The 22,719-nt window shown below is 33.4% G+C and overlaps 4 protein-coding genes across 5 annotated transcripts; 2 read left to right on the plus strand and 2 right to left on the minus strand.

The window, feature by feature from the left end:
* Nucleotides 1-10,478: 10,478 nt before the first annotated feature.
* On the plus strand, nt 10,479-13,059 carry LOC106371728 (alpha/beta hydrolase domain-containing protein WAV2). 2 transcript variants are annotated; one of them, XM_013811826.3, is made up of 9 exons: nt 10,479-10,594; nt 10,644-10,885; nt 11,133-11,168; nt 11,350-11,428; nt 11,569-11,623; nt 11,709-11,825; nt 11,950-12,114; nt 12,322-12,550; nt 12,625-13,059. In XM_013811826.3, exons 2-9 carry the CDS (start codon nt 10,648-10,650, stop codon nt 12,648-12,650), a joined length of 945 nt encoding a protein of 314 aa, XP_013667280.2. In that variant the 5' UTR covers nt 10,479-10,594; nt 10,644-10,647; the 3' UTR covers nt 12,651-13,059. The 2 variants fall into 2 exon arrangements, with proteins under 2 accessions (XP_013667280.2, XP_022549111.2); XM_022693390.2 differs by having other exon boundaries at nt 10,540-10,885; nt 12,654-13,059.
* Nucleotides 13,060-13,359: 300 nt separating this feature from the next.
* On the plus strand, nt 13,360-15,854 carry LOC106371751 (PHD finger protein ALFIN-LIKE 5). Its single transcript, XM_013811848.3, has 5 exons — nt 13,360-13,688; nt 13,910-13,942; nt 14,436-14,664; nt 14,761-14,896; nt 15,400-15,854. The coding sequence occupies exons 1-5, from the start codon at nt 13,589-13,591 to the stop codon at nt 15,667-15,669; spliced, it is 768 nt and encodes a 255-aa protein (XP_013667302.2). The 5' UTR covers nt 13,360-13,588; the 3' UTR covers nt 15,670-15,854.
* Nucleotides 15,768-17,088, minus strand: LOC106371752 (glutaredoxin-C4-like). The gene is made up of 4 exons (XM_013811849.3): nt 16,783-17,088; nt 16,317-16,390; nt 16,117-16,215; nt 15,768-16,021 (listed from the first exon to the last, which is right to left on the minus strand). Exons 1-4 carry the CDS (start codon nt 16,929-16,931, stop codon nt 15,945-15,947), a joined length of 399 nt encoding a protein of 132 aa, XP_013667303.2. The 5' UTR covers nt 16,932-17,088; the 3' UTR covers nt 15,768-15,944.
* A 1,280-nt stretch (nt 17,089-18,368) lies between these two features.
* Nucleotides 18,369-22,128, minus strand: LOC106371753 (LRR receptor-like serine/threonine-protein kinase EFR). Its single transcript, XM_013811850.3, has 2 exons — nt 19,077-22,128; nt 18,369-18,995 (listed from the first exon to the last, which is right to left on the minus strand). Exons 1-2 carry the CDS (start codon nt 21,766-21,768, stop codon nt 18,592-18,594), a joined length of 3,096 nt encoding a protein of 1,031 aa, XP_013667304.2. The 5' UTR covers nt 21,769-22,128; the 3' UTR covers nt 18,369-18,591.
* Between the last annotated feature and the right edge of the window lie 591 nt (nt 22,129-22,719).

Below are 22,719 nucleotides of genomic sequence, written 5' to 3' on the forward strand. Positions count from 1 at the left end.
ATTTTCCAGATTAAAAAAAAACATGTATTTAATTATTTTAATAAAATCAATTTAAAAAGAATATTAATACGAAAATAATTTATACACCTAATAATTTTTGAATTTATAATACAACCAACGAAAAAAAAAAAACTAAGGGTCGTTCATCCCCGTAGAATTCCTCACTCCTCCTCTCTACATCCGCGTCGGCATGTGTGGTGACGGATGATGATTCGCCTAAAATTACCATCAACAATAATTACCAATTCTATAATCTAACTAAGTTTCTCTACATTAACCACCTAATCAACACTAATTAACATAATAATCCGTAAACTATCTAAATTTCCTTACACTAACCACCTAATCTACCTAACTAATCAAATTAGAGAGGAAATAGAGAGCGTACCATAGCTACAAAAGGGAGAGGAAGTTGAGACGAAATGGGAAGTGAGAACTCGCGGTGTATATATAGGAAATTATGAAATGTCGTAAATTCCTCGTAAAGTTACGAGGAACTCGTGAGGCCCGTGTTTTTTATTTACGAGGAACTCGCGAGGCCCGTTTTCGTTTCCTTCCTCCTCTCGTAACATCGGTCGTTAATTTACGAGGAATTAGCGAGGCCCCCCGCTTTTATTTTTTTTACGAGGAGAACGGGCCCGCGTTTTTTTATTACGAGGGTCTTTACGACGATTTCTCGTTACTGGTGGAATTAACGAGTGCCACGTTCTTTTATTTTTAAGAATCGTCGTAAGTTCCTCGTTAATTAACGAGGAAATAACTACGTTAATAGTTAAATCTCTAATCCGAAACCCCAAACCCCTTTCTTCCTTATCTTCCTTATCTTCTACTTCATATATTCCAAACCCCAAACCCCATCCTCCCTTTACCTCAATCCTCTTCTATCCATTCCAAACCCCAAATTCTGAAACCAACCATTCCTTAACTAATAATCTCAATCTCTTCTTTCTAATTCAAACCCCATACAAAAATAAATTATATAATAGATTTCCATGATTAAAGTCCATCACATAAAATCACATCATTAATCTGAAAATCAATCATATTAAAACACAATACATCAATCAGATACATCGACATTCTCGTCTTACTAGAAACAACTCATTTTCATTAAACTCGTCTTCAACCAGCTTCGTCCGTGGCATCGTCGGTATACTATCTTCGTACTCATGATATGCGATCAATGAGAAGGATGTCATCAATTTGTTGTTCAGGTACCTCAACTTCATCTATCTGTTCTGCTTGCAATGGTGGTTTCTTCCTTCTCCACTGATGATTTGTCCACGAGGTGTAACTTGATCACGGCAACCAATTTATTTATTCCGTTTCGTTTCCCCTCCTCGTTACATCGTCGTTAATTTACGAGGAATTAGCGAGGCCCGCTTTTATTTTTACGAGGAATGAACCAGGAGGCCAGCGTTTTTTTATTATGAGTCTTTACGACGATTTCTGCTTACGTGGAATTAACGAGTGCCACGTTCTTTATTTTTAAGAATCGTCGTAAGTTCCTCGTTAATTTCCGAGGAAATAACTATGTTTACGTTTAAATCCCTAAATCCGAAACCCCAAACCCAACCCCATCCTCCCTTTAACCTCATCTCTTCTATCCATTCTAAACCCCAAATTCTAAACCACAATTCCTTAACTAATAATCTCAATCTCTTCTTTCTAATTCAAACCCCATTACATAAAATTAAATATATATAATAGATTTTCATGATTAAATCTATCAAATCACATGGATTAAGTCTGAAAATCAGTCATATTAAAACACAATACATCAGTCAGATACATCGACATTTTCGTCATTACCAGAAACATCACCATTTTTCATTACTCATGATTATGTGGAATTAGTAAGGTAGCCGAAACAAAAACGTTGTTACAATTACAAAGTGGGTGGACTCGAAATTCTTCGTTAAGTAAACGTAAACTATTTCTTTCTTCGTAAAGAAGATGCTACTTTTACGTCGAGCTTACGAGGAAACAACAGTTTTTCCTCGTAAAAACGAAGTTACCACCTTGCGTGGTTTTTACGAGGAAATCGTTTCCTCGTCGTATTTTAAACGAAAACGAACTAAACGTTGATTGTAAATTTCCTTGTTGTAAGATTCTCGTAAAGTCAACGTAAATTTACGAGGACCAGTTTTCCTCGTTAATTTTCCAACTTCAACATCGTTAATCTTGTGTTTTCTTGTAGTGTTTGTTTTATAAGTTTTAGATCGTTTTGTACATATGGGACCACCGTTTGTATGCACATTTACATATTGCAGTGTCACATATTTTTATGGCTTGCATATAGATTCATATGGTAGAAAAGTTATCATACAAGCATTACTAACTCCACTTCTATTTGGATCGGTTTAGGTTGGACAGGTTTCGGTTCAGTTAAAATCCATTTCTGTTTGCGGATTAAAGTATATAGGAAATTTGAAATGGAAACAGGTTTCAATGATTATCAAGTATCAACCAATTATTATCTAAGAAATAGAATACTAGCATATATATATAACCTAGGTGTTTTGCCCGCGCGATGCGGGCTTAAACATTTTCATAAATTTTGAAAAGTTCTTTTATCTAATTACTAGTTATATTGTGTTTTCCAAAAGAATTCTTGCGATCAATTAGTATCATCTATATATGCATTGTCTACTCTCGAATATATATATATATATATATTTTCTGAACAATTAAATATTAAAATATTTAGTGGTATAATTTAAAACTGGATCTCTAGTCAAAAAAATAAAACTTGTTTCCAATTTATGTAAGAATATTATTTTTTTGAATGAGCAAAGATTTAAAGATGGTTATTGTTTTAAGAACATTAACTTTTATTTCTGAACAATTAATCTTAAAAATATTTTAGTGGTATAATTTAAAAATTTGAGTCTCTAGTCAAAACAAAACAAACTTGTTTCATAATTTATGTAAGATTATTATTTTTTTGTGAATGAGAAAAGATTTAAGGATGTTATTGGCAACTAAATAATGTTTGAGACTTTAAAATTTTTTTTTTGAGATTCTACTGCTATAATAGTTTAAGGGTTTTTTGAAATATTACTATTTAATATGTTATTGATTTTGAAGATTTTCAAATTTCATCAAAATTCTTTATTTATTTATGATAATAGTTTTTCATTCTATTTTAACAAAATTTAACGTTATTAAAATATAATTAACTTTTTTTTCATTCATAAGATACAACTTTCAAAATATTTTGGCAATTAAATAGAGAGAAATTTGCTTAATACCCCTGACTGATGTCAAAATTGGGACTCTGTACTGGATTTAACACAAACGCAAAACAGTATAACATTGTGTTTTCAATTACCGTATTACCTTATTTTCCTCTCCACCACTACTCCTCTCACATGACACCTTTTTTTTTCTCTGTATTTTTTCTCTCCTCTGTCATTTCTCTTTTCCTCCCATTTCCATTCCTTTTATACGTTTTCTTCTTTTTTTTTTTTTTTTGCATTCTTTTTCCTCTTATAATTTTTATTTGTAAAACATTACAGTCTCTCTCTTCTTCTTTATAATACAATTTTATTTTGAGATAGAGATTTGGTCTCTCAAAAAACTTGCTGAATTCTTTAAATTATGTAGCATTCAATGAAAAGCGTAACTTCTAGAAAATGAAAACCAGATAACTACTACTCTTTTCTGGGTTTATGAATGAACCACACTAAAACTCAAGAATGAATTTTGACCATCAAATATTTTTAGAAAATTATTAGTGAGTTAACAAATTCTTAGTGACTTAACCAATTTTGTTAGCGAGTTAACAAATATTTTAGAATGTTACAAATTTTTGTTATCGAGTTTAATTTAATTTATAACCACGTTAACTAAGTCAGTAACTTAACAATACACTATATAATTCAGTGTTTTATTTCAATTTAATATCTTATTTAACGTTAAACATAAAGTTAACTAACTAATATTAAACTTACGAGCAAAATCAAAGAATTTAGCATGTTAACACTATTAGTATCATATAAATACATATGTTTACTTTTATATATGTGATTTAACGGGGTAACGTAATCGCCGAAAAATCAAAGAAGAAGTTGTTTTATCACCTCTAAAGATATACAGTAGAACCTTCTTTGCGGTTTGCGTTCGGCTCCGCCGTGGGTCAGACTCCGCCACCACATCTTTTATGTAGGCTCCGTCGCAGTTTTTTTCTCTGGAAACAAAATAAGAACAAAAACATTCTCAGCTCACCCGATAAAGACAATCAAAAGTGAGCACATATTAGACAGTCCCTACGCAAATCAAAACACAAAATCCAACTTTATATAGTTTATGGAAACAAAGAACCATATGATATCGCAGTCAATTTTCACATGCTGGTCTCATGAAACCTAACCAAAAGAAACCCAACAAATAATAGCAGAACAAGAGATGAAAAGGAAAGCAAGATACCCATTTTCTGAGGTTGAAAACCCACTTGACCCGTTTGAGTTTATTTCTGAAAATCCGCCATTCTGAAGAGGCATAACGGTTTTCAAAGATTCGAAACTAAAAAATCTGACTTTCAAGTTAAGGATGTATTTTTATGAAAATCAAACATATATAATATCTATCATTTTTTCAAACAGTATATATGTCTCGATCCGTTTTAATCAATGGCTATTTTCTGTTCCAATTTAGTTTTTATTGCTTTAGTTATTTTTATAACTATTTTAAAATGATTTCTTAAAGGATTTCATGGGGAGAGGAAAGAGAAAACGGGAGAGATGGATCTGACACAGCATGTGACTGCATCTGACACAGGAAGGGAGGCTGAGGTGAGAGGATGTTGATCTGATGGTGATACAGGTGTAAAATAGGTATGAAAAAAATGATAATGGGATGAGGTTAGTTTTTAAAATATAATCACTTTTAGGTGCATAAACACCAATTACTCTTAAAATAATGGATATAAGATTTAAAATCTGCTATGTAATTTGTTATTTGAATATCACAACAACAAATTACGCAGCGGTAGAGTTTATGTTTTTTTAGTATTAAGTTTTGAGATTATTTTTTAGTGTTTAGGATTGGTAGAGTTTTAGCGTTAGATGGGATTTATGGTTAGGTTTAGGTAGGGTTTTAGGGTTAGGTTTAGGCAGGGTTTAGGGTTAGCAAGGTTTAGGGTTAGGTAGGGTTTAGGGTTAAAAAGGGTTTAGGGTTAGGTAAGGTTTTTAGGGTTAGGGAGGGGGTTAGGAGGGTTTAGGGTTAGAAAGGGTTTAGGGTTAGTAGGGTTTAGGGTTAGGTAGGGTTTAGGGTTGGTAGGGTTTAGGGTTAGGTAGGGTTTAGGGTTAGGTAAGGTTTTGGTTAGGTAGGGTTTAAGGTTAGTAGGGCTTAGGTTAGTAGGGTTTAGGATAAGGTAGGGTTTAGGGTTAGTAGGGTGAAGGGTTAGATAGGGTTTAGGGCTAGAAAGGGTTTAGGGTTGGTAGGGTTTAGGTTTAGGCAGGGTTTAGGTTTAGGTAGGGTTTAGGGTTAAAAAGGGTTTAGGTAGGGTTTTTTAGGGTTAGGAAGGTTTAGGGTTCGGAGGGTTTAGGGTTAGGAAGGGTTTAGGGCTTGTAGGTTTAGGGTAAGGTAGGGTTTAGGGTTAGGTAGGGTTTAGGGTTGGGTAGGGTTTAGGGTTGGTAGGGTTTAAAGTTAGGTAGGGTTTAGGGTTAGTAGGGTTTAGGGTTAGTAGGGTGTAGGGTTAGATAGGGTTTTGGGCTAGAAAGGGTTTAGGGTTAGAAAGGATTTAGGGTTAGAAAAGTTTTAGGGTTAGTAGGGTTTAGGTTAGGTAGGTTTTAGGGTTAGTAGGGTTTAGGGTTATGTAGGGTTAGGTATGGTTTAGAATTAGGTAGGTTTAGAGTTAGCATGGTTTAGGTTTAGAAAGGGTTTACGGTTAGTAGGGTTTAGGGTTACTAGGATTTAGGGCTAGAAAGGGTTTAGAGTTAGGTAGGGTTTAGGGTTAGGCATGGTTTAGGGTTAGGTCAGGTTTAGGGTTAGAAGGGGTTTAGGGTTAGGTAGGGTTTAGGGTTATAAAGGGTTTAGGGTAGGTAGGTTTAGGGTTTGGTAGGGTTTAGAATTAGGTAGGGTTTAGGGTTAGGTAGGGTTTAGGGTTAGGTAGGGTCTAGGGTTAGAAAGGGTTTAGGGTTAGTAGGGTTTAAGGTTAGTAGGGTTTAAAGTTAGAAAGGGATTAGGGTTAGAAATGTTTTATGTTAGGTAGGGTTTAGGTTAGGTAGGATTAGTAGGGTTTAGGGTTATGTAGGGTTAAGGTTAGGTAGGGTTAGTATAGGGTTAGTTAGGGTTTAGGGTTAGGGTTAGGTAGGTTTTAAGGTTAGGTTTTAGGTAGGGTTTTAGGGTTAGGAAGGGTTTAGGGTTAGGTAGGGTTTAGGGTTAAATAGGGTTTAGGGTTAGGTGGGGTTTACGTTTAGGGTTAGGTAGGTTTACAGTTAGATAGGTTTAGGGTTTAGGGATTAGGGTTAGGTTTATGTAGGGTTTAGGGTTGGATAGGGTTAAGGTCTAGGTATAGGTAGGGTTTAGGGTTAGGTAGGATTTAGTATTTTGGTAGTAGAAAAGGTTTAGCGTTTGGTTTAGGTTGGGTTTAAGGTTTGGTTTAGAATAATGCTTAGGATTATAGGGTTTAGGGTTTGTTTATTTTTTGTTTATGCATTTAGTGCTGAGTTTTTCGAATAAAATTTTATATTAATATTATTGATTCATAATTTTTCTTAAAATTTTAACGTAATTTTTAATGTTCTTAAAACGAAGTATGTATTTTTTTATTAAGTTTTTTTTGTGACAATAAATTGAGTATATCTTAGACCACAAATCATAAATATTCTGAATCTTATACATTTTGTTCTTCAAGTTATTGTTACTTTTATTTCTTTTTATTAGTTTCTCTTAATATTTATGTATGCATCCATAATATTTTTTAAAAAAGATTTTTCATTAACTAATGTATTTATTGTAGTTTTAAATATATTATAGTGTATTTATTGTAGTTTTAAATATATTATAGATTTCGTGTACTTGATTGAATTTTTTTCGGCGTTGGTGGTATTTGAAATGGTTGAGAACCTCAAAAGGGTATTTACTTTAATTAAAGTTTTTTGTGTATGTTTAAAAATAAAAATTTGTAAAGGCTTTTAAATTATATGAATATAATATTCAACACACTACTGTTAACTATTTATATACTTAAAATTCTGAAGTAGGTAATTGCAAATTTGTTGAACTCATAGATTCGTTGCTACTTTATAAATTATCACAGGATGAGGTACATATGGTAAAGATTGCTTTGATGATAATATAACGTCCATATCATAATGAGTGTTTTTTTTATTTATCTACTATGTATTAAGAAATAATTAACCCATTCAATAATATCAAAGAGTAAAAAGCTGTGTCAATTGTTCATAGTATAAGCCCAAAGTTAAACTAAAGTCTAGCCAAAGAAATTAAACCCAGAGACACGTGTCGGTCTGTTAGAGAGTGACTTTCCATGTGGATAGCTTAGGATAGAGGCAAACATATTTATATATATATATAGATATTCATTACTAAAATAAATCTTAAAATAACTCAATACTATATTTTTAATTATATAATTAAAAAAATTATTTGATTAATATTTAATTATATAATTTATGTTTTTAACGTTTTACTAAAATACTTTTTCATATAACAATACAATATATATATATAAATTATCTTTTTTAATTATAATTTAAGATTTTAGATAATTAAATATTCTATTTTTGATTATATAATTAATAATTTTATTTAATTAATATTTAGTTATAGAATTTATGTTTTTAACTTTTTACTAAAAGACTTTTTCAGATAATAATACAATATATACAAAAGTTATCTCTTTCTTAAATTATATTTTCAGATTTTGGATAATTATTACTATTCTTAATATTAATCAATTATCTAATCAAAATTAATTAAAATTTCGTTCTTATTTTTTAATTTATTTATACATATTATTCATTAAGGGTTAAAAGATATTAACCACTCTAACTTTCAACGTGAGAACTCTATTGCGAAAATTTACTTAGCAAATAATAGTTTTAAATTATATATTTAAAAAAATTGTTGATTGATATTTAATTATATAATATATGTTTTTAACGTTTTACAAAAATACTTTTTCAGAAAACAATACAATATATATATAGAAATTATCTTTTTAAATTATATTTTTAGATTTTGGATAATTCAATATTCTATTTTAATTATATAATTAATAATTTTATTTAATTAATATTTAGTTATAGAATTTATGTTTTTAACTTTTTACTAAAAGACTTTTTCAGATAACAATACAATATATACAAAAGTTATCTCTTTATTAAATTATATTTTCAGATTTTGGATAATTATTACTATTCTTAATATTAATCAATTATCTAATCAAAATTAATTAAAATTTCGTTCTTATTTTTTAATTTATTTATACATATTATTCATTAAGGGTTAAAAGATATTAACCACTCTAACTTTCAACGTGAGAACTCTATTGCGAAAATTTACTTAGCAAATAATAGTTTTAAATTATATATTTAAAAAAATTGTTGATTGATATTTAATTATATAATATATGTTTTTAACGTTTTACTAAAATACTTTTTCAGATAACAATACAATATATATATAGAAATTATCTTTTTAAATTATATTTTTAGATTTTGGACAATTCAATATTCTATTTTAATTATATAATTATTAATTTTATTTAATTAATATTTAGTTATAGAATTTATGTTTTTAACTTTTTACTTAAAGATTTTTTCAGATAACAATACAATATATACAGAAGTTATCTCTTTTTTAAATTATATTTTCAGATTTTGGATAATTCTTACTATTCTTAATAATAATCAATTATCTTATCAAAATCAATTAAAATTTCGTTTTTATTTTTTTAATTTATTTATACATTTTATTTATTAAGGGTATAAACGATATTAACCACTCTAACTTTCAACGTGAGAGCTTCATTGCAAAAATTTACTTCGCAAATAATAATATACATTTTGGATAATTCAATATTCTATTTTTAATTATATAATTAATAATTTTATTTAATTAATATTTAGTTATAGAATTTATGTTTTTAACTTTTTACTTAAAGATTTTTTTCAGATAACAATACAATATATACATAAGTTATCTCTTTTTTAAATTATATTTTCAGATTTTGGATAATTCTTACTATTCTTAATAATAATCAATTATCTAATCAAAATCAATTAAAATTTCGTTTTTATTTTTTTAATTTATTTATACATTTTATTTATTAAGGGTATAAACGATATTAACCACTCTTACTTTCAACGTGAGAGCTTCATTGCAAAAATTTACTTCGCAAATAATAATATACATTTTGGATAATTCAATATTCTATTTTTAATTATATAATTAACAATTTTATTTAATTAATATTTAGTTATAGAATTTATGTTTTTAACTTTTTACTTAAAGATTTTTTCAGATAACAATACAATATATACAGAAGTTATCTCTTTTTTAAATTATATTTTCAGATTTTGGACAATTCTTACTATTCTTAATAATAATCAATTATCTAATCAAAATCAATTAAAATTTTGTTTTTATTTTTTTTAATTTATTTATACATTTTATTTATTAAGGGTATAAACGATATTAACCACTCTTACTTTCAACGTGAGAGGTTCATTGCAAAAATTTACTTCGCAAATAATAATATAGATAGATATATATATACATATATTGTAATTTCGGTCATCCGAACCTGAAAACCTGACTAATTCTAGAGGCTAAAAAATAATCCATGTAATATATCTCCTGTTTCCACACTTGCACAGTTTATCTCATTGACATGTTTCGAATTTAGGGCATTTAACACCTTTCCAATTCCGTCGCACCGCCGGATAATTTTTGGATCACGGTTCAATATGGTTCGACCGGATTAAACTTGGTTCAATAATCTGATTTAATAAATTTTTGTCTAAATTTAATAATAATGTTAGTAAATAACTAAATATGATACATAATTAAAATATTAAATAGATTTAAAACATAAAAAATATTAATATAAAGTAGTATATATTTATATGGATGGTTTATTTATTTTTGATAGTTTTAATAGTTTTTATCAATTTAATAACTCTGAGATCCAATCCGGCTACGTGACGGGTTCATAGTTGAACCAACTATTAGACCCAACCAGACTATGCAATCGGTTCGTGGTCTAATCCAGTTCAACCATCGGGTCGGTCCGGTTTCAAAAACATTAGTGTGGGCCTATATTTTTTTCTTTTTAAAATATTATTTTTTCCATGTAGTCTCTTATTTGCTTAAATTTCCTTTTTTGGTCAACAATCCATTTATCGAAACAAAAAGAAAAATCTTTGAATCAACAAGAAACAAAATAATACAGTAGTTAACAGACTCTCATGGATTGGAGTCTGATGAGCTTGTTTGGGCCCATTAAAACGCTAGCTGGGCCTTTATCGTTCTCATCAGGATTTGCGCTGTACACTTAAAAAAAAAAGCTCTTTCTCCTCTCCGACAAGAAAAGAGAGAAGTGGCAGCAAATCGAGTTCGAGTTCCGCTTCTCTTTCCGATTCAGATTGAGAGAGAGAGAGATAACGAGGGGGAATGGTGACGTACGTGAGCGCGTTGTTCTACGGAGTAGGAGGGATAGTCGTCGCCGGCGTGGCGCTGCTCGTTGCCTTCCAGGAGAAGCTCGTCTACGTCCCGGTTCTCCCCGGTTTATCGAAGTCCTATCCCATCACTCCCGCCAGGCTCAATCTCATCTACGAGGACGTCTGGCTTCGATCCTCCGATGGCGTGCGCCTCCACTCTTGGTTCATCAAAATGTTCCCCGATTGTCGAGGTTTTTAATCGATTCAGTTTCGTTTTTTTTTCTGGGTAGATCCGGTTCATGTGTTTCGGAAAGCTTCTGACTTTGTGGGAAATTTAGGGTTTTTGATGTCTCTTTCTTCAGCTAGGTTTTGGTCTCTCTTTGTTAGATTTGTAAATTTAAAAAAAAAATTCAAACTTGATCAGTTTCATTTCTCTTTGTTGATAGAGTAGATTAGCTTGATGCAACCTAGTTCTGAGTGTTGGTGTTTGACATGCAGGTCCAACCATTCTATTTTTCCAGGAGAATGCTGGAAGTATCCTTTTTTTCCTAAGCCATTTCTTTGTGTTTGTTTGGTTGACACAACAGCTCAGTTTTTTTGTTTCTTTATCTCTATGCTCTCGAAGGAGTTTCGTGTTTAATCTACGAAAATGTACATTCAATGTCTGTTGGCTGGGACTCCTTGCCTTGTTACGGCCTTCACTTTAGAACACTAGATATTGCTCATCGTCTAGAGATGGTTCGCATCATGATACAAAAATTGAAGTGTAATGTATTCATGCTTTCGTATCGCGGGTTAGTTCTCTTAGCTCGTTTCTTGTCTCTCTCTCTCGTTTGTTTTTAGTTAAAGCATTGGTTCTGTTTATTATACAAATGCTGATGATTGTTTAACTTGCTTACACTAAAACTGATTGTTTTTTTCCGTTTGCAACCAGCTATGGGGAAAGTGAGGGTTATCCGTCACAGCATGGAATCATAAAAGATGCTCAGGTTTGCTTGTCTCTCTAGGTCTATATTTGTTTATCCTTAAAACTCTTGTCTTATGCCTCCGTCTATTTGCCTTTTATTTTTATAGGCTGCGTTGGATCACCTTTCTCAAAGGACAGACATTGATACTTCTAGAATAGTTGTATTTGGAAGGTCCCTTGGAGGAGCTGTTGGAGCTGTGCTTACCAAAAATAATCCTGAAAAGGTGTTTCTAAATATTCTTCTTAGCAGCATGTCATGAGCCGTTGGATCTGTGCTTTTAGTATTACTTTTGGTACCTACGCGTCAAATAGTTGTATGTTTACCATCTCTACACTGTCTTTATATAGGTATCTGCGTTGATTCTGGAAAATACATTCACATCCATTCTTGATATGGCTGGTGTTTTGCTGCCCTTCTTGAAGTGGTTTATTGGAGGAAGTGGTACTAAAAGCCTGAAACTTCTTAATTTTGTTGTACGCTCCCCCTGGAAGACAATTGATGCTATTGGTGAGGTGAGAAGCTATGCAGACTCTTTGCAGATTTATTTTAGATGGATCCTTTTGTTTTACAGTTTGCATATGCCATCGAAATGACTCAAATAAGCAGATTACGTTCATATACCTTGTAGACCTTGCAGCCATAAACTTTTATGCTAGAAAGTGTGTCATTAGTTGATTCTCTAGCAGCTCACTGATAAACTGATTTTGAACCAAGAACAGGTCAAGCAACCTGTGCTTTTCCTCTCCGGGCTGCAAGATGAGATGGTCCCTCCATTTCACATGAAAATGCTGTATGCCAAAGCGGCTACCCGTAACTCTCAGTGCACCTTTGTGGAGTTTCCAAGCGGGATGCATATGGATACATGGCTCACTGGTGGTGACGTTTACTGGAGAACGGTCATGCAGTTCCTTGCAAAGCATGCGCCTGAGGAGAGGAAAGCCGATACAGGTAACATAATCTCTCACGATGTTTGTTTTATAGATGCTTATTGATATGTTTTGCTCCCGAATCAAAAACTCTAGGCTTGAGACATTGGTCTCTGATATGACAGGAAGGTAACTAGCTGACGAGGCTGTGTGTTTAGAGGAAGTTTCAACTCAGTTGGCTCCTACTCCAACCTGAAACATTAATATCATTATAAGCATATGTGTGTGTGTGGGTATGTTGCATTATGGGAGTGGCAGATACAATTTGTACTGAGAGTAAGATGCTGGATAAGGGGAGCCTGTGGGAGATGGCAAATGTACGTTAATCATATGCATTTTTGCGTTGTTTCAGTTTTGCTTTCGTCTGTTTTTTTTTGGGGTTTTTTGTAGTCAATTTTTTTTGGTTATTTAACGGTTGGTGGGTTCTCTTATGATACTAACCCTTCCCTCTAAAGGATAATTTCTCTGTAGATGATTGAGAAAGTGGAAAGACACTGGTTATATGATTAAAATCTCGAATTTGTTGTTTAAGTCTGGTCTATGATCTATTTTCTTGTAATACAGAAAGAGATGTTATACCCAAATACTACTGAACGAACATTGAATCGAACTAAGATATATACACTTGTAAAAGACTCATTTGGATCCATCGAAAGGCAACGGATAACGAATGTTCGGTACAAGTTTCATCTTGCATGCCATTCCAGAAATTTATAAGCTTCATAAAAACAACTTTTAGGTTCGTTGGTTCACACACCATGTAATAGTTTCTATAGGAGTCTTGGTGACATTTATATTTTGTCAATTTCTTTTTGGGATTTTTACTAGAGACATGGATGGTGTATTCAATTATTATCAAGCTTACAAAGAAGTGTTTGACGTGTGACTAGACCAGGGCCTGTCACTGTCCACGGAGCTTCTTTCGTCTTCATTCAATATTATTTGTTTTTGTTCTTGAATTAATTTTTGCTGCTTTATCAACATCACTCGGAAGAAAAAAAAAGAGTTGTGCTTTTTCAAAAAGACACAAACTTGAGTGCTGCTTGTCTCAGAGAGGAAGATGGAAGGAGGAGGTGCGCAGTATAACCCTCGAACTGTTGAAGAAGTCTTCCGAGATTTCAAGGGCCGTCGAGCTGCCATCCTCCGAGCTCTCACCATTGGTATTTCTTTCTTTCTTTCTTCTTGTCTTGTTTAAAAAAAAAAGAAAACTTTGAATCTTGTCTTATGGGTTCTCAATTTTGCTTTCCCTAAGATTGTTTGGTGCATAATTCAGTATTTTTTAATTGAACAATATTTCTCTAGTGCTATGGACTGTGTTGTGCTGGTGAGATTTGCAAGATATTCTGATTGATTCACTCTTTTTTCTAATTTTATTTGACAGATGTGCAAGAATTTTTCCAGCAATGCGACCCCGGTTAGTGTTTTTCTCTTTCCCTCTAGCATTAGATATAATACTTTTCGCATTGAGTCAAGCTGCTTACTTGTCACCCATTTTTTCACTTCTTAGTTCCCTTTAGGCTCAATGCTTATGGTCTCTCGTTTTAGAAGTTTCTTTTGTAGTAATTCCTTGTGCATCTATTGTTAATTTCCAGCTCGCTTCTATATTTGATGTCTTTTTTTTGTTTGTTTGTCTGGTTTGCGGAATTGACAGCATGATAACAGAGTCTTAACCAACTCAATAGTGACACTGAAGTTACATCATCTGGATTATATTTAACATTTGATCAATGTTTTTTTCTAGTTTCGTGATTTGGTCTCCCCATAGCTTTCTCCTTTGCTGCTGTTATCTATATTTACTTCTTGCTTTATGGCGTCAGTGTCACAACCACCACACATGATTTCTTTATTAATTAAGAAATTGAGAAACTGAAAGTCTGTAGTTGTATGACTATTTAATGACGTTTCAGAGAAGGACAATCTTTGCTTGTATGGATTCCCGAATGAAGTGTGGGAAGTGAACTTACCAGCTGAAGAAGTACCTCCAGAGCTCCCCGAACCTGCACTCGGTATCAACTTTGCTAGGGATGGAATGATGGAAAAGGACTGGCTTTCTCTTGTTGCTGTCCACAGTGATGCCTGGTTACTTTCTGTCTCCTTTTTCTTCGGTTCAAAATTTGGTTTTGATAAAGTTGACAGGTATCCTTCTTTCTTTCTTTCTTGATTAGTATGCCTTCTCTTCTAACCATTATCGTCGTATCTCCAGTACACTAACTCGTGCACTTACTAATTCAGGAAGCGCTTGTACAACATGATAAATGAGGTTCCTACTGTATTTGAAGTTGTAACTGGAACTGCGAAAACACAAACAAAGGAAAAGCCCTCTTCAGCAAATCAAAATGGCAGCAGATCCAAGTCAAATTCAAAAGTGGTAAGATTCATGCTGTCCTTTTAATGAGGTTTAGAGCATTAAGTCTTTTGTTTATAAAACTAGGAACAAACCAAATGAGATGAATTCTATAGCTTCTGTTACTCTCTCCCAAACCTCTTCTTCTCTGCGAACCTCAAGCATTGTTAAAACACACGTATGATTATGATGCACATTATTGTATGTTCCTCAAACATCTTTTTTCATTATTTCCATCATAGATTGCAAGATTGTGTACCCTCTAAAACGTAGTCTGAACACAATATTGTTACTTCCCTAACCGTAGTTTTGTTAATCTCATGGCATAAGAAATCTCGTGGTTTGAGGCATAACAAATATGAGCAGTGTCTTCAGTTGTAATCCTTGGATCTCTAATTAGCATGAACTTTAAGAGGCAACTTGTAATGAAATGGCTGAGCTACCTGTAGTTTCCTATTAGTAGTATCTTTGTAAGATTTACACTGCTATGTTGGTGTAGTTAATATTTTCCTTGATCTAAAATGCAGAGAGGTTTAGATGGCAAAAGCTCAAAGACAATACAAGCCATGGAGGAAGAAGGACTAGAGGAGAAAGAAAAGGAAGAGGATGAAGAGGAACATGGTGAAACACTGTGTGGAGCTTGTGGAGATAACTATGCTTCTGATGAATTCTGGATATGCTGTGATATGTGCGAGAAATGGTTCCATGGGACATGTGTGAAGATCACTCCAGCTAGAGCTGAGCATATCAAGCACTACAAGTGCCCTTCTTGCAGCAACAAAAGAGCTCGACCCTAATATATTTTATTCCACTTATTAGTCTTAGCTATCTATCTTTCTATCCATCACCCAAAATTGTAAAATGCAACTTTAATTATGTTTGAGCACGTCAGTACTTGAATCCTCAATATAACTTTGTTTAACTCAACTTGTAGTATTTGATAATATATGTTTCACAAGGCCATGTCAAGCCGTTTAAAATCTTCATAACCCATTACAATTTTTCAAACTACTGATAATTGATTACACCTGAACATCACAGACAGTTTTTTTTATTCCAACTAAATATCAGCCTAGAGTTCAGCTCTTGTACTTTCGGAAACGCCAAGAAGCTTGGCCAGTTCCCCGCTCTCATGCGCGTCTACTGTATCTGAAAAACCAGAAACAATAACACAAATCTATCAATCAGCAAAATGTTGTCAAATGCAAACACATTTATCTTGAAGGAGAAAGTAAAAGTATTACCGTCTGATCCTCCGATGTGCTTTCCGTCAATGAAAACCTGCGGTACTGTTCGCCTTCCAACAATCTCTCCAAGTGCACTCTGGATACTCCCTCCATCTTCTACAAGACCCAATTTTTACACAAAGTAAACGTCAGAGAATCAAGATCTCATAATAGGTAGGAAACAGAGTTGGATGATACACTTAAATAATAAAACGCACCTCTTTCGTCAAGCTCGACAACATGAGGAACCTGATTCAGCTCACTGAACACAGACTTCGCTCTCCTGCAATACCTGTTGCCACCAACCAATGATTCATAATCATATATACGTACATAAGCTCATTACGTAGCTCTAAGAAAGTTCAAAGCTTTAAGCAAGAGAAGAAGTACATAACGCAGAACTGAACTCAAATTGATCATTACCACAATGTATATATCTAAATTCAAACTCACAGAAATCTCAATCCACCGAATACAGTAACAAAAGCTGAGGTATTAAGAGTGAAGACGAAGTTGCATTGGATTCAACTTCGACACAGATTCATTAAGAGTGTTCCATAAAGTTTCAATTTTTGTCAAATTGATAAGATCTAGAAAACAAAAACGCGAATCAAAGGCACCTAAAGATTCAATTTTTATGAGAGTCGGAAGATCAGTGATTCAGAGAGAGAGAGAGAGAGGTACGGGCAGTAGGATTTGGAGAAGATGACGATTTTGTGGGAAGAGATGGTCTTCTTAACAAAGTCTGCGGATGAAGCGGAGGAGACCATGGAAATGGATGCAGCTAGTGTGACGAGCAACGTTAGCATCGAGATGGATCTGATCATCGTCATGGCTCTTCTTCTTTCTTCTTCCTCTCAGTCAGATCTAAAGTCGAATCTGTAGATGGTGTAGTAAACTAGCAAGTAGTTATGAGTTATGAGTCTTATGACTACTAACTAACCCGATCCAGCCTAACCGGACCCGGTTAGCTCAAATCGAAGTATTAGGGACATAAATATGACATCACTTAACTGTAATATGTAATTTATTTTGTTGACCAGAAAATATGACATGTATTTTGGAAAATATGACATAAACATGACATCACTTAATTGTAATATGTAATTTATTTTAATAAATATTAATATTTTTGGCATGATTTTTGAAATATGGCAATGAGTAAAAAACTCATATATCACCATTAAAATAACTCTTTTATAATTTTCATAAAAATTTATTTTGTTGACAAAATTTGTAAAATATGATAATATATAATAGCTTACATATCACCATTAAAGTAAATTTTACAACACACTTTAATCATTTATGATGATTAATATCATATTTTAGTATGCACATATTTATATATGTATTATCAACTTTAATTATAAGTGTATCTTAACAAATACAAAACTAAAACAATACTAATCAAATAATTTTTTTATTTATAGTTAAACAAATGAATTTTTTATTTAAATTCATCAGTTCATTAAGTTAATTAACAAACTGATTTTTGCGAGTTTAACGTATTTTATATTTTAAAATATATAAATTATTATAATTTATATATTTAAATATGGATATTTAAAATTAGTAGAAAGAGACGTATTTTAAATAAATAAGCATTAAATATAATATTCCGTATTCATGCACGAGAATAAATATTACAAAATAAATTTTTTTTAATAATAGTTAAATATTCACCTCTGTTGTTTATAATTTTAAGTAACTTTATAATTTATATTTATGATGAATAAATATAATTGTATTAAGTATTCTTATGTTCTCATGCATCAATATTAATATTTACGTGTTTGTTTATAAGTTTAAGTCATTTTAATTTATATAATGAAAATAACATTGTATTTTGTATTATTATGTTCTCTTCTTAAGTAGATATTTTATCTCATGTATAATAATTTGGATTGTTTCATGTATGGTATGTTGAGCTCCATATTATTTTTTCAAATTAAACAATACTTTTTAATTAAATTAAATTAACTTCTACTTTTTATTTTTAGCTTCATTTAATTCGGTTCATCCTCTTAAAATTCTAAATATATTTTATAAATCTAATAAAATCTGATATATGTTGTTTCGAAAATATAGAAAAACATAAATATAATTGTTTGAGTTCTATCATTCTTTATTCCAAGATTCTGTAACAAAGGTATGTTATAATCACATTACTAGATCTTATGGCGTGTTGTAATGGCATTGTTTAGTAATGTAATTCTTGTCTTGTTATGTGTGTGCACTTTGTTTCTAGCGTAAAAGCAAAAGAAACATAGTCGAGCAAGTTTTGCTACTAGTGAGCTTTTCTACAAACAAGTTTCGCTCAATCCTGATGGACACAGAACAAAAATGTTTTTCCAAATGGAAGAAGATCTTATTTAAGAAAATGCTCAAAACTACAAAAAGGAAACGAAAAAAGGAGAAGGTGAGTGGGCTTCTGTTTGGGATGAAGCACAAGTTGTTGAGAAGGTGATTGTGATGTCATTTGTTTTTGGTCTACATTGTATGCATGTCCGCGCTTAACATCCATTCCTGAGGAGAACTTTGCACAGCATCCCGGGGACTCAACTCTTCTGCAGCATCCGTCTTGGTACTGAAGAACTTAGATCTGACTGAGACTAGTTCTCGTAGTGCTTCAGCCATCCCCATCCTATCCCTCGGATATTCTTCAGAACACCTTATTCCCACCTGCAAAACCAGTCTCAACCACTCATCAACGGCATTGCTGCCTCCACCCTCCTCCTCATCTCCTGACAACACCGACTTTGCGTAGCTGTGGAGGTTATAGTCCCCTGAAAATGATCCGTCCGTCGGTTTCTTTCCAGTGAACATCTCCAAAAGCAAAATTCCAAAGCTGTACACATCTCCTTTTATCGATGGCTGCCCTCCCATTCCATATTCTTTACATGTTTCAAAGCCACACCAACAGACAATGAGATTTAATAATAATTCGCAGTTATGCGCATAGATGTTTTATTTACCTGGTGGGGCATAGCCAATGGTGCCTCTAACACCAGCAGAACTAAACTGGCTTAGGAAGGACTCTCGATCGAATTTATATAAAAGTCTAGCCAAACCAAAGTCACCAACATGAGCTGTAAGGTCATCGTCAAGAAGAACGTTGCTTGGCTTAAGATCACAGTGAGCTATCGCCTCATGACAGTGATCATGAAGATACTCCAAAGCTGAACCCACATCTATCGCTACGTTTAGTTTCTCTGGAACTGTCAAAGCTCTAGAGGGATCTTCTGGCTGCTGCAGCCACGTATCCAGACTTCCTTTCGGCATGAACTCGTAGACCAGAGCTCTGAACTCATTACCTTCTGAATCGAGGCTTGAACAAACCGTTAGCAGTTTCACAAGGTTTCGATGCCTTACACCTTTGAAAGTTTCACATTCCGCCATAAAGCTTTTCGTTGCTCCATGCTTCATGAGGTTCAAAACTTTAACAGCTACGAGTTTGTTATCATGGCCAAGCACTCCTTTAAAAACATTACCGAAGTTGCCTGAACCAATCAGATTGTCTGAAGAGAAGCCACCAGTTGCATCGTAAAGCTCTTTATAACTTAACTTCTCATAGAACTTTCCCATAGTAGTGGAATAAGATTGGTTAGTACTACTAGTATCATTCTTCTTCCTCTTGTCCCTCTTCTTCTTGAACCAACACAGAGCAGCCACAATTATGATTAACAAAAGTGAGGCCATACCTATACCAATACCACTGGCAATCTTCTTTCGAAGTGAAAGAGGCTTTCTCGGCCTTGATGATGCTTTCACGTCAATGCATGGCTTTAGTTGCATTTCTCTGATCCCTCCGCATAGATTACTGTTTCCAAAAACAGAAAATTCTGTAGCGTTTCGAAACACTCCTGTTGTAGGCACACTTCCCTCGAACTTGTTCATAGAAAGATTCAGATTTTTCAGCTGAGGAAACTTGGCGAGATACTGAGGTATGCGACCAGAGAGATTGTTTCTAGAGAAGTCAACATTTGATAAACTAACCAACCGACTTATATCTGGAACGGCTCCTTCAAACGAGTTCCCTTGCAGATAGAGAAACTCCAAAGAGAGAAAACCCCCTAGAGTTTGTGGAATGCGTCCTGATAACTTGTTGTCGCTAGCAGCTAGTCCAACAAGCAGCTCTAACTTCCCAACTTCTTCCGGAAAAGAACCTGTCAAGACATTGTTTGACAAATCTAAGAAAGCAAGAGATGGAATCTGCAGTATCTCCCGAGGTATACTCCCATTCAACTTATTTGTATCAATCCATAAGTCTAGCAAGTTTCTACAACCTCCAATGCTCTTGGGGATTCTTCCTTGGAAACTATTGCTGTTCAAATGAATCTTCTGCAGCTGAGTCATCTTGTCAAAGTAAGACGGTAACTCCCCAGATAATGCATTTGTGTACACTTCAAGCATCTGCAATTCCAAAAGCTTCCCGAAAGAGACAGGAAGCTCTCCTGTCAACATATTTGCTTCCAAACTTAGTACTTGCAGGTTTACGAGATTACCGATGTCACGAGGAATGGTTCCAGAGATGTGGTTTCCTCCCATGTTTAGACTAGTCAACGTGGTGGACAGATTGGCTGTTGAGGCAGGCAGCTCACCTCCAAGTCTGTTGTAGCCAGCATCTAAGAACTCTAACTGACTGCAGTTAGTTAAACCACCAATAAACTCAAGATCACTGAACGAGTTCTTTCCAAGAGCGTTTTGAGCAATCCCTAACCACCACAGGTTAGGTAGCTTTCCAAAGCTCAAAGGGATGCTTCCTGTGAGGTTATTAGATGAGATATGAAACCTTCCGAGGCTTGAGATATTTGTAAGTGTTATGGGGATAGCTCCGGTGAATCTGTTTTCTCCCAAGAGAAGCGTTCTTAGGTTTGGAAGAAGATCACCAAAATCAGCCCTAAGGTTACCTGTAAAGCTATTGCCACCTAGGGATAGAGACTCAAGCGAGGAGATGTTGTACAACGCATGAGGAAACACACCTGAGAAACCATTCTGTGATATCTGAAAAAACACCAGTTGTCTCAATCTAGCAACATCGTATGGAATCTCTCCTTCCATCTCGTTATAAGCAAAGTCAAGCTTCTGGAGTGAAGTCAAGTTTCCTAAAGATGCAGGAAACTTCCCGGTAAGGTTGTTCGTAGCAAGAGAGAGGATGACAAGCTTAGAAAGCGAACCTAGCTCTGAAGGAACTTCGTGTCCAATCTGGTTTGAGGATAAATCAAGTGTCGAGAGTGTAGAGCAGTTTGAGAGACTATGTGGAATCCTTCCTTGGAGAAGATTAAAGCTCATGTTCAAGTACTGAAGCCTAAACAGCATCCCCACCTCTCCAGGGATGGTACTTGTAAAAGAGTTGTCTGCGAGATTAAGTACTCTGAGGAAAGAGAGATTACCGATGGAGGGTGAGATCACACCAGCTAGCTTGAATCCTCCAAGGTCAAGACTCACAACTCTTTCTCGTTTCCGACCGCATGTAACACCAGTCCAGCTGCAGAGCGGAGAGGAGCTGTTCCATGAGGACAAGACCTCAGTATTGTTCTCAGCGGCTTGGGACTTGAACTCGAGCAAAGCTTTCATGTCAGTCTCACTCGAAAACCTGGCTTGAGCAAAGAGAACCGTGAAAGCTTCAAAGAACACGAGTAGAGCAAGTGAAAGAAACGGCTTCATAGCTTCGTCTTCTTCAACATAAATTAAGAGAAAACGAGAGTAAGTTTAAAGCCTTTAAGGTATAATAAAGAAAGAAGCAAACTCAAAATGCAATTCCACTGAAAGAAGGTAGTGGGGACAATTAAATGAACTCGTTGAATATGTGAGATGAGTCCTTTGTCAATATTAACTTTTTTTTTGTCAACAGTCAAACCTTTATAAAGGTGTGTAACCAGGGAGAGTAAAGGCAAAGCATTTTTATCACTGGCCGACATTCAACACCAGACAAGCTCCTCTTATCATTTTCGTTAAAAGTCTCTTCTGAAACTTGAATTTGACATTTGACAGTCTTCCTTCGTTAGAATATTGACTCCGAATGGTAGCGGATTGAGCGGTACAGGACAAACGATTTGATTGCAGTGCGGTTCTGACAGTTATAAAAATGTATAAATATATGATATATGTAAAAAAATTTGTTAACGAATGTTACCATTCGGAACCTTAATGTGAATTCAAAGACATTGATAACAACTTCATGTAAAAATAAAGACATTCGAAAATTTACTCAAAATAATATGATAGATGTTACTATGTATAAAATCTACTAAAAGAGTAGGACTATATTATTTAAACACAACAGTGTTTTTACTTATAAATCTTGTAAAATACTAAATTAATATATTTCAAAGCATATTTTTAAACACAACATGTAAATATAAATTATCTTAAACATATTTCTTTTCTATAATATAAATAAATTTAAAACTTTATTGTAGCAAAATGTATAAATAAAAAAAAATATTTTGAAGGAGATTATCTATTTGATTATTTCATATTGTTATTTTATTGTACTAACTTGAAAATATATTAGTAAGTAATAATAATTAATAACAAAGTAAAATGTATTAAACAAATCACTATATATTAATAGTGCCGAATAAGAAATATAAACAATAATATTATAGAGTTACA

Source organism: Brassica napus, chromosome A10 (assembly GCF_020379485.1).
Source record: "Brassica napus cultivar Da-Ae chromosome A10, Da-Ae, whole genome shotgun sequence".
NCBI classification, from domain to species: Eukaryota; Viridiplantae; Streptophyta; class Magnoliopsida; order Brassicales; family Brassicaceae; genus Brassica; species Brassica napus.

Excerpts from the sequence above, each read along its gene's own strand:
- LOC106371751 (XM_013811848.3), top strand. The coding sequence starts at position 13,589 with ATGGAAGGAGGAGGTGCGCAGTATAACCCTCGAACTGTTGAAGAAGTC. Across the intron at positions 13,689-13,909 it reads CCTCCGAGCTCTCACCATTG|ATGTGCAAGAATTTTTCCAG; the intron begins GTATTTCTTTCT and ends TTTATTTGACAG. Across the intron at positions 14,897-15,399 it reads CCAAGTCAAATTCAAAAGTG|AGAGGTTTAGATGGCAAAAG; the intron begins GTAAGATTCATG and ends TCTAAAATGCAG.
- LOC106371752 (XM_013811849.3), bottom strand. The coding sequence starts at position 16,931 with ATGACGATGATCAGATCCATCTCGATGCTAACGTTGCTCGTCACACTA. Across the intron at positions 16,216-16,316 it reads TGTCGAGCTTGACGAAAGAG|AAGATGGAGGGAGTATCCAG; the intron begins GTGCGTTTTATT and ends TGGGTCTTGTAG. Across the intron at positions 16,022-16,116 it reads GCACATCGGAGGATCAGACG|ATACAGTAGACGCGCATGAG; the intron begins GTAATACTTTTA and ends CTGGTTTTTCAG.
- LOC106371728 (XM_013811826.3), top strand. The coding sequence starts at position 10,648 with ATGGTGACGTACGTGAGCGCGTTGTTCTACGGAGTAGGAGGGATAGTC. Across the intron at positions 11,429-11,568 it reads TTCATGCTTTCGTATCGCGG|CTATGGGGAAAGTGAGGGTT; the intron begins GTTAGTTCTCTT and ends GTTTGCAACCAG. Across the intron at positions 12,115-12,321 it reads CAATTGATGCTATTGGTGAG|GTCAAGCAACCTGTGCTTTT; the intron begins GTGAGAAGCTAT and ends AACCAAGAACAG.
- LOC106371753 (XM_013811850.3), bottom strand. The coding sequence starts at position 21,768 with ATGAAGCCGTTTCTTTCACTTGCTCTACTCGTGTTCTTTGAAGCTTTC. Across the intron at positions 18,996-19,076 it reads CATTGGCTATGCCCCACCAG|AATATGGAATGGGAGGGCAG; the intron begins GTAAATAAAACA and ends AAACATGTAAAG.